The sequence below is a fragment of the Acanthaster planci genome, linkage group LG18 (assembly GCF_054643075.1).
Source record: "Acanthaster planci isolate LZ-2023a linkage group LG18, COTS_SCS, whole genome shotgun sequence".
NCBI classification, from domain to species: Eukaryota; Metazoa; Echinodermata; class Asteroidea; order Valvatida; family Acanthasteridae; genus Acanthaster; species Acanthaster planci.
Genome location: NC_141794.1, coordinates 11,137,412 through 11,148,574, shown reverse-complemented (window position 1 = coordinate 11,148,574; position 11,163 = coordinate 11,137,412). Strand labels below are relative to the sequence as shown.

The 11,163-nt window shown below is 40.6% G+C and overlaps 1 protein-coding gene across 1 annotated transcript; it reads right to left on the bottom strand.

Moving 5' to 3' along the window:
• Nucleotides 1-6,719: 6,719 nt before the first annotated feature.
• On the bottom strand, nt 6,720-11,163 carry LOC110978813 (uncharacterized). Its single transcript, XM_022234099.2, has one exon. It carries the CDS (start codon nt 9,862-9,864, stop codon nt 9,271-9,273), a length of 594 nt encoding a protein of 197 aa, XP_022089791.2. The 5' UTR covers nt 9,865-11,163; the 3' UTR covers nt 6,720-9,270.

The following is an 11,163-nucleotide window of genomic DNA, read 5'->3' as shown; positions in this document are numbered from 1 at the left end:
TACAACTTGATACATGTACAGTGTATTATATTGTTGCTCATGTACATGTATATACAGCCACACTTGTATCGCCAAAACATTCGGTCAACAGAGGGCGCATTTTACTGAACGATAGCCTTGTTCGGCCAGCACAGATCAAAATAATGATATCGATTCTTGGTGATGAACTTGACATGATCCATTTCAGAATCGAATGCACCGTAGAATAGATAAAAGTGAACATTCGCGAAGATATGTGGGCAAATACAATTTTTTTTCAAGCGGGAAGAATTAGGGGAGGACTTAAAAAGGGATCTTGGAACCAGAGGGAAGGACGAAGGCGAAAATTACGTTAGGGAAATAACGGTCATCCACGCTGGCGCCATGGCTTGGAGTTAACACAGCACAGTCTTGATTGGGCCAGCATTATCCGGTTGCCATGGAGCCCATTTCGAGGATTAGCTTGCTGTCCTCCTGCTCATCACATGTCCAACTTTCTTCGCTTTTCCTGTCATTGTAAGTAATCTAGGTATCGTAGTTGTTCTCGCGTGCTACATTCGCCATAAACTCCATTTCCTCGACTGAACGAGGTGCAGACCAGGCCTCACCCCCAGTTTGCCGTGATTCAGTGAAGCGATCATAGCACGCGTTCCACCACATTTGCCACCCTGACGGGCAGGAACAGTTCCAAGTGGGTCGAGAGGGGCGGGTAAAAAAGGACCCCAACATTACTAGGAACACGAAGCTGCCAGCCAATACCAGTATGCCATGAATCCAAATTATGGCATTCATGACGCTTGATCAGTTAGTGAACCAAAGTGTCTGCGGAAGATTAAAGGAACACGGGCCTCGACAAAAACGTTACTTCGAAAGGTGTACTCGGCGAATTCAAGAACGTCACGTTCACTTTGTTTATTAACAAATAAAACTACCGCCGGCTGAAAAGCAGGTTTAGCGTAACAATTCAATAAGCTTTACTTTTGCTTTGGCAATATAGTTTCACGACTACTTCACCAACAAATGAAACACTGCAATAAAACGTCCTGTGCGTAGCTGATTGCCAAAAGTGTTTTCTTGCTGCCGGCAACAGCTTAACTGGGCGAGTTGTAAGTCAGCTCTCTCTTCCAAATCGACTGCTCACGGTTAGGCGATGGACGGTCTTCGCAAATACGGGAGGCAAGCCCGTTGCTATAGTTGTAGTTTTACTAATTACGTGGAAATTGTTATGTTAGTGGTGCGTACAGCACACATCTCGCACATTAGACAGTGGTAATGGTGTGCAAGCCCCTTCACTCAAGGCCAATGAGCAGCCATGACAAGTGCATCATAATTGTGTCTACGTGCACTGCGATCGGCGAAGTAATTACATCATCTGCCATTAGTACACAACTGACCTTCGCAACATCTCCTTTCTGACATCAGTTTCCGTTCGTGTATTTCACGTGTCTTTCGATGAAAGGGACTTCCTGTAATTATTGTTTGTGTGTTTTGTGTCCCTCTTTTGTTTTATTTCTCTTGGCGACAGTCATCTGATGACGTGTTGATTTGTTAAGTTTGAACAACGCTTTTTGTTACGGGTACATGCAAATCCTGCGAGTAAGTTCGCCTTCATGCTTCTTGGAAAGGCCTTTTTGCGGTGCATTATGTAATAAATAGTTGACAAATTCGCCAACTGCGCTGTGCACGGAAAACTTGAATATTTCCAACTGTTTGTTTATTTTGGTTGAAAATTCAAAATTGCTTATTGCGAATGGGTGTTAGGTAGTCAAAATGACGGTTTTATGTGGTGCAGGGAACGCCTTAATCAATCAAATACCCCCAAGTTACGTACGAAGAGCACTTAAAGGATCCAGGAAATGAATTTATCTTAGAATCACTTTTTTGTGTATCGCTGTACTCTGCTTCCATGTATGAAGACTGTTTGGATTTGTTTTGAGTATGTGAACTGAACGATGCACTTTTTCAAACATTAAAAATTGACAAAGCATTTCTGGACAAGCGAGGGCGCTTTTGCTCTGATGTAAATCCAGGAAGACATGGTTCAGGCTGCATGTTTTCATGTGAAAAGGATTTTTGCTGGATTATTGCCACATACTTACACAGCAATAAATTGCCAAGGAAAATGAAATCTGCCACAGTAGCGGTTAAAAAAATCTTGAAATTTTCTGTGCACAAATAAGTGCAACATTGAGATTCAGTGCCTTGGATGACATCATAGTTCAAACATTTAAAATCAGGTTAATTGAAACCCAAAGATGCAATTTCAAGGTTTTGACTAAAATCTTAAACATATTTCTATTTCCTAGTTCCTGTAATCGCGACCTGTCTGCGGCAAACTCTTGGTGACGCGCTGTATTGTGAATCGTCCGTGTTAACTGCCCCATCTCAATATACCGTTCATGTAGAGCAATAATCAGCCAGAACTTCATCAGGGATCTGTAGTTATTCTCGTTTTGTTTCATGTTTAAGCATTTGGCTGAAGTCTTATGCACAAATGCAGCCTTAGAAAAAACCACTCATGGATTAATTGATTTCAAAGCCACAAAGAATCCAATCACTCAATTTTAACAAAATGTTGATGACAAAGTCTTAAAAAGCTAATATAAAATTCAATAAACAATACTTGCATTTCGCGTTTCACACGGGCAGCGTTTTGTGAGATTTTAAACCATTTAGTATTTCTATTAAATTGTTTGAAGAGGCGCCAACCCAGTGTATCCTTGGTAACGACACAATTTGTTATCAAATTTCTGATCATTATTGGTGCGTCAGGAATAAGTTGTGTGGAGTACTGAGATGCTGTTTATTCGAAAAGTTTTCCACAAGTTTCACCACCACAGAAAATATCAACTCAGTTTAATTATAAAAATTAATAAATGTATCCGAATAAACTAGCTGTTGCAGTTTTTCCTGTTTTTCTATGTGTGGGCGTAAATAGTACTTCTGAATTGTAGTTTTTCATGTAACAATTGATACAAGGGAACGCAAAAGGTTGTAATTGGGTGAAAATTCTGCGTAAGGCTCGGATACGAATATATATGGTCATGCAAAGATCCAAGATGGTGTACTTTGCACGAAATTTATATTCCAAAGATTTATCAAATTCACCGAGTTTTACACATAATTAGGCCGATCTTAGGCAAATTAAGTAACCGATCTTGGGTCCACTAAGTGTCACTTTTTCACGTACGAGGAATCAAATTACCGATCGAATGTATACATAGAGGTGTTTTGATATCACTGACTTATAGAAGGTGCAGTTAGCACCACATACTATGCAATAGTACAATATCTGCGTACAAGATCGGTAAGGGCGCATACGAATAGTAGCTTAAGACTTTTTCCCGTTGTAAAACAAGTGCGCAGGTACAGGCTGAAGTTGAAATGTGCTACCATCACTATTACTTTACAGCGGGTATGAAGGTACTACGAAGTGTTTAATCAATCAATATCTGGAAATTTTGATCCTTAGTTACACATAATACCTTTAACTGTACTAGAATTTCAAATAATGGAAATTTTTCACAATTTTAAAGACTCCATGATACATTGTTACCTTTATCTTACAATTATTATAACTACATTTAATGTAGTATAAGAACGTGTGAGAGCTATGTTTTACAATACTGCTATATTTTACAACACTGTTATTACGTAAGGGCAGAGTTAAAAGTGTAATGGCATAGCATGAAGTGTACTTCAAATTGTGAAATAGAGCCAAATTGATTTAATTCACCAGTAGAATAGTAAATCTTCCTTTGAGCAAAAACCACTCTTAGATTGCCTACCATTCGTATGACCCAAAAATGTACAGTTTCCTTTTGCCAGGGTCGTATTTCCATTTTAATACTGTTTCGTGGAGGTGTTTTGTACGGTAAGTGTCCCAGGTGCTATCAAGAGAGGGCGTAGTTTACATCAACAGAAGGTGCTCACGTGAAAACTGCACTTTACTGGTTCACGAAAAACTACAAAATGCATACGTTGCGGCAACAAGATAAGCACTCTCCACCAACATGACTTTTTCAACAGATGAGAGAGTTCTTGTGCTCAAGGCGAATTTGGTGTTGTCTTTTTTACGCTTATACTGAATAATTTTTCGGCTTTTCGTCGTGTGCACGGCAAGAGGACAGGTTTTGGGCAAATTTCAAACAATTCACAACGACCGACAGCAAACGTGTTGTACTAACGGCTGGCCACTGCCATACAGAGTGATTTGAGATAGTTCTACGAGGCAACCCCGACCTGGTGGTCGTGTGCGTTTTAATAGGTAGGCCTATGTCAAACGAGACTGAAAAGAGACGAAATTAAACTAAGTTAAACTAAAGTCGACATCTGGAACTTACTCAAAAGCACTCAACTGTAAAACCGTGATTCTAAAATTGCGATGTAGAAATAGCAGACGCTATATATAGCTATAAAATGATTGTGTTTTCATTGCCTACGTATAATGGCAAAAACAATTTGATTACCTTGTTCGTGTTCAGAGGAGATTTCCGACGCTCTGCTTTCTTCAGATTGTTACAAACAAATTTTGTACAACGCGAGCTAAAACAAATGTCTTGAGAATGTTTTTCTGTTGTCTGACAAAATAAAGTTTGTTCAAGCCGGTAAGTTCATATTCAAGTTGGTAAACCGATCTTTTCAAGGCTATTCATTTGCAGCCATAATTAGCCGAAGCACACGTCTGAATACAGACAAAAATAAGCGGTATTTTGAAAGTCGTCGTTGGCTTCGGAGCGTTTGCTGTTGTTCAGCTGGCATATTTTCTTCCCCGCCCCGCCTTTCTTGATATTGAGGGAGCGACATTCGGTCTCCTCGACGCAGGACGAGCCACAGGCGCTGACGCTGTCAGTGGTAAACTCCCGGATGACGTGGTCGAGGAGGCATGTTGAGTTGAGAATGCGGCCGTGGGTGTCGGTAAAGAAGCAGAAGTGGCGGGTTTGGGTTGGGGGAGGAGTGCAGGCAGCTTGACGGACACAAAAAGCCTTGTTGGGATAGCCACAGTCGCCGTCGTCCATACCGCCGTCATAACCAGGAGACATTGCAGCACAGTCTTGATTCGCTCCATAATTATCCGGTTGCTCAGGTTGCCATTTCAAGAACGGCTTGCTCCCTTCCTGGCCGTCACACGTCCAGTCTCCTTCGACTTCAATGTCATTACACGCAATCCAGACGTAGTAGTTGCTGTCGTCGTGTTGTGCCAAATCCCCCATAAACTTGATTTCCCCGATTGATCGAGGAGCAGACATTTGGCCTCCTATCGTATGGCATACAGAGCAGGCCTCATCCCATGTTTGCCGTGATTCAGTGAGGTGATAGCACGCGTTCCCCCACAGTTGCCACCCTGACGGGCAGGAACAGTTCAAAGCGAGCCGAGAGAGGCAGGTAACTGTTCCCAACATCGCCAGGAATACGAAGCCGCTAGCCGGTATGCCATGAGTCCAAATGTTGATATTCATGATGCTCGATCAGGTAGTTTAACCAAAGAGTCTCCAGAATGGAGGAATACGAGCCCTAACAAAAACTTTATGTTTGAAAAATGTGCCGTGTGAGTTTAAGAATGTCAAGATTTATTTGTTAAAAGAAACAAAACTCCCACCGGGCTAAGAAGAACAGGTTCAGTGTGGCAGTTCAATACGGCTGCGTGGCTAGTATTCAAGTTTACTTCACCAACAGATAAAAGCCCCGCAATGCAATGTTTTCCGGTACAGCTGATTGCCAAAGTAATTACAAACTGATGCAATTGTTGTAACCGGCAACGGCTAAAATGTGCTAGATGGAAGTCTGCTCTCTCCTCTCCTTTTTGTTATCAGTCTGGGCAGTACACGTCTCGCAAATGAGATAGTTATAACAGTCTGTAAACCTTACACTTAAGGCCAATGAGCAGCCATGGGAAATGACGTTGTAATAATGACATTGTGCGTACGTGCTGTGCGATCGGCGAAGTAATTATATCATCTTCCATTAATCAAGTGTGCACAGCCGACCTTCGCAGCGTCTCCTTTCTGGCATGTATTTGCGTATCGATGGCAGGGACTTCTTGCAATTATTGTTTATGTGCTTTGTGACCCTCTTCTGTTTTATTTTTCTTTGCAAAAATTAAGTCATCTGATGTCTTGTTGGTTCGATACGTTTGAACAACGATTTCATGTTACCTTCCTTGCCTCCTCATTTTAAGTTTTCAGGTGAGGAATAAGAGGGACACCTAGGCAATGGTGGAAACTGGATGGGTAAAAAAAATTAAACATTCAGGAGATTATTATAGTGCGTTCCGGAGATAATGGTGGTGTGAATGAGCACTTAATGGGTATTGCTGAGGCGCCCTCTGTCGTTTAATATCATCAAGAGCCCCCTTCACAAAGATTTTTTTACTCCTGCTTGAAGAGAAATTCTGGGGAAAAAAGATGGACCACAATACAACAATGAAGTGCCCATTCGCAGGGTGAACTGATGCATGTAAATGTTTTTTTGAGATGTAACTTTCCTGTTCTACGTCCAAATCGCAATTAAATCATGCCGGTAGTAATTATCCCGTTCTTCTGTTAAAGTCCAACTGAAGTCCACCATTATAAAGGGGTCCCACCTTAAAAGACAGGGTAGTCCACGTAATCCTCCCCCCGGATTTTTCAATTTTTAAACGTAGTTGCCCTGCTAAATTATTATTAGAGCAAGGTCTGCAGGTTTTAGGCGTTCATGAAGCAGCTGTTTTGTATGGTTGCATTGCATTATTAAAGGGCCGATGTTAATTTGTATGTGGGTCATTAAAATTTAAATGGGTTATATTAACACAACCCTCGAGATGCGTTTGTCTGGAAACTGCACTTATGGTGATATTAGACAAGTAACGAGTCCTCTCCTCATAACCACCCCCTTTCGTTACAAGCATCAAATCAACTGACTACCTTTCATTTCGACAGCTTTCATTGCCAAGATACGGTAATAACTAAACGTTAAGTCAAGGATTGACCAACGTGGCGGCAGTGAAAGAGTCGATACACCAAAGAAAAATGTTTAAATTAGCTAAGATTCAAACCCACGTGGAAATTTCAAATGTTCTTGTTTATTTCAAAACGATACAGTTTTCCTTCCGGAGAATTCTGACGGCAAAGGTGAGCAGGTGATAAAAGCTAGCTTGTTTTGATTAACTTGGTGCTCGGTGACTGTCACATAAGAGTTTTCAACATAAAGCACAACAAGGCTGAAAAGAGACCACACAGGAAGAAGACCACAAAAACGTTGACAATTCTAAATGAACTAGCTTACTAATGTCCCATCCGGGATTCGAACCAAGCATTGATTTTCAGTGTTTTTTGAGGCAAAATTCAGGTTTTTATTTATTACTGATTTTTATTGACCTTTTCATTTCTGCAAAATTTTAGACGCAGCACTAGATTTCTCTCCGTCAGTCGAAATATTCCAATGGCGAGTCTACCACAGAAGAGTAACAAATGTTACGAAGAGTACAGATTACTTTTGAAGGTAATTCTGAAAATTAATATACCTGCTGCATCATGATGCAGAAGCAGGTATGTTGACACATGGAAATAAGTTCAGACGGTAGCGGTGCTTTGAACGTCCACTTCGTTTGGCAATGCCATTAATGTTTGGATTCTAACAGAAAAGTAGTAACAGGGAAAGCTTAAGTTGTCCATGCCTTTAAGTTATTAAAGGGAATTTCTTATTCACAAATGAGTACCAAAAAAGAATGAAGCAAATATCAAGTATCATTTCCACTTCCTGGACGCTCCGCGAAATCGGTCGATGACGTTAAGCATTTTTGTCGCACCACGGAATTTTGTAAATCACCCAAGTGAAGAGTAAATAATGAACCATTTAATCTGAACAACGGTTGTCGACAGACCTACGTGTATCCAGCGTGGTTCTATTCGTGTCAGAAAGCAAGAATACTACTGTGTACTCAAGTACTTGAGCAGATAAATTCATAACTAGTAATTCCAGAATTATTGAAGAAACTGTAAACTGATTCTTTCTTGTCACTAAATTAGAAATCTAGGAAAAGATATTTACTAAGCCGAAAACATTTCGACGTTTGTAAGATAATGTTACGTGGTCCTTTTCGACATCATTTAAAACAATGCGCCAACGCATGTATTCGCATGTTCATGAGATTGGATATAATAAGCAAAATTCATGTTTCCCCATGTTTCTCTTTCAACAAGAAATATACGACTTCCACAAGAAATTTTTTAAAATGGAACAAATTTGTACAAATTTAACTTTGTGTTCTGTTTATACAAGCCTATGCTCATTTAACAGCCTCATGCTATTTTCTGTTCTCATTTGTATATGGACTGCTTTTATTTATCTTATAAGCTCTAATCTCTCTTAATTAAGTACAAGTATGTGTAAAAGGTTATTTATATCCACATTGCTATTTTCAATGTACTTACTTTCTTAGATTTCTGATGTATTGTCGCTTATCCATTTTGTCAATTTCTATGTATCAAGCTCCCTTAATTTTTTTTAAGAGTCCGGAATAAAGGTTTTCTTGAATCTTGATTCATTGTGTATTGAATCTTTCCTGTGATTTTTACCAAACAAACTTAAGTAATATTCTGCTTATTGGATATCATTAGTATTAGTCAATGAGGTGTCATTGCAAGAGCTGCCTTTCATGATCTCGACTGGTGACGGCGCTATACACTAAAAACTGTTGAATTTTGCCTGGTAAGCAAAGGAACTTGCATGGGAAAAAATGTGGTAAGGAACCCATGAATGACCAAAAGGTCTTGGGGCTGATAAGGTTAACACCGACCAAACGAGATGTGCCCGTATTGACATTCAGTCCGTAACTCTGAGCTATCTTTACAAAAAAATCGAAAAAGCTTCAAAATTCTTCCGTCACCAGAAATAGAATGAAAAGTTGTTAACAGACGGCTTCAGAGAAATATATCTTAAAATTAGGCACCTTTTTCACACCATCAAACAATTAGATGGAATGGAAATGACGACAGAAATGTTCAGACATTTGATTTCAGATGTGATGGACAGATGAAGAAATATCTACATTGGTTAAATAATATCATTTATTTCCCTTTCAACCTCAGCCGTCTCTGCTCCAAACGAGAACCCAATTATTTCTTATCTATCTCATTATTTCCCTGCAGTCTCTCTTTTCCTTTAACACTGAATTGCAACGCAGTGTTCGTTATAGCATTGCCAAATTTCCAACCAGGAGTCAACAAAATTTATGATTAACAACCAAATCAAAATTGTTTTCTGTCACTTCAAGTTCAGCATTGTAGACTGCTTTTTCAAGAGTGTCAAATTCTAGCGAATGCAAATTTCTGAGTAGATACAGAAATCACCGATGGTTTTGAAGTTGTCCTTGTCTTCGGAGCTTGTGCTGTTGTTCAGCTGGCAAAGTTTCTTCCCTTTCCCGTTTTTCTTGATATTGAAGGACCGACATCCGGCCTCGTTGACACAGGCTGAGCCACAGGCGGTGAGGCTCTTTGTAGTAAACTCACGGATAACGTGGTCGAGGAGGCAGGCTGAGTTGACAATGTGACCTTGATCGTCGCTAGAGAAGCAGTAGCGAAGGGGTTGACTTGGGCGAGGAGTGCAGGCAGCCTGACTAACACAAAGGGCATTATGAGATTCACTACAGCGACTGTCATCCATACTGTCATTATGTCGTGCAGCAATTACCGCGCAGTCTTGGTTATGATCGGTGTCATCCGGTTGGCCAGGATACCATCCCATGAACGGTTCGCTATCTTCCTGGACGTCACACGTCCAGTTTCCTTCGAACCCGATGTCATTACAAGCAATCCAGACGTAGTAGTCGCTGTCCTTCTGCCGTGCCAAATTCCCCATAAACTTCATTTCCTTGAGGGAGCGAGGAGCAGCCATCTTGCTCCCCATCTTTTGGCAAGCTGACTTGCTGCACTCCCAGTTAGGCTCTGATTCAGTGACGCGATAACATGCTTTCCGCCACAGTCGCCACCCTAAAACGGGCAGGAACAGTTCAGCGCGGGCAGAGAAGAACAGACGTCTGACCCCCAAGCAGCATTGATGGCTGCAGTGATGGCTACAACGCCCACTACTTTGAGCAAGTACATGGTGATGATAAAAAATTTGAACAGAATTAGAATGATGTGTCAGCTACACTGGAGTGTCTCAGTCGCAAGGTGAAGGTCCAAATCGCCCAATGACGCCAACTGAAAACTGGAAGTGACTATAGGCCTAGGTAAGAAAGACGGGTTGCTAATAACAGATAATAACAACAGACAAAAGTCCCGATGCCGTGATTACGTAGCGTTTTGGCAGGTTGATTGGAAGGTTGAAAGGAGATGGTACGAGACAAACCAGCCGTTGCCATGGATATTCTGTATCGGCGCCTCTTTAAAAATTCAAAAGAAGCGATGATGGTAGGAAGAAGCACAAGCCAATGCAGCATAAGTGTGTTATTAAAGGGTGATTCAACATTGCTTAAATTTTGTTTCCAATATATGTTTTGTATTTCGAGCCAAGACCGCCTGCCTGGATCTTTGGGTAACCGTCCACCTGTATACGAGCCTTGCACAGCTGACCCGACGGCGCGATTTCGCGTTGTCGTTGATCAAGTTGTTCTAAAAACTACGCAGTTGTTACAACGCTGTCACAACTTTAAAAGAGACACTACTTGAAATTCAATATTATTTGACTACAACATCAATTGCTTATTCGAGACTGGAAAGTGTTTTCCATTAGAAAACAAAGTAACGATCCACCGTGGTGAAACCCGAGGTAGAATGCTGGAACATATTTGTATCATGGTGCATCCACACAACTGGAAGGGTCGACCATTATGGTGAGAATCATAAATGGCCGTGACGACAAGACTCTTTGGATATGAGATTAAAAATTAATTTTATTACATAAACGAGATTCTTCAATCACTGAATTTCTATCATTTTGAAACAATATGCGAGCATATGAGCTTTGATATAGTAAAGTTTCTCTTTATGCAAGATATGTACAACAACCAAAAAGAATTGGAAAAAAATTGAACAAACCCAGACTAATTTAAAACAATTGATCAGATGCTTTGAAACCATCTTCAATCTATCAGCTGCTCTAGTGGTAGTGTTACACTGATAAAGATGAACTGTCAAGTACAAGTCCAAATAATAGCGATAACAATTATTTAACATGTATGACGTAACAGTGACGAACCCCAAT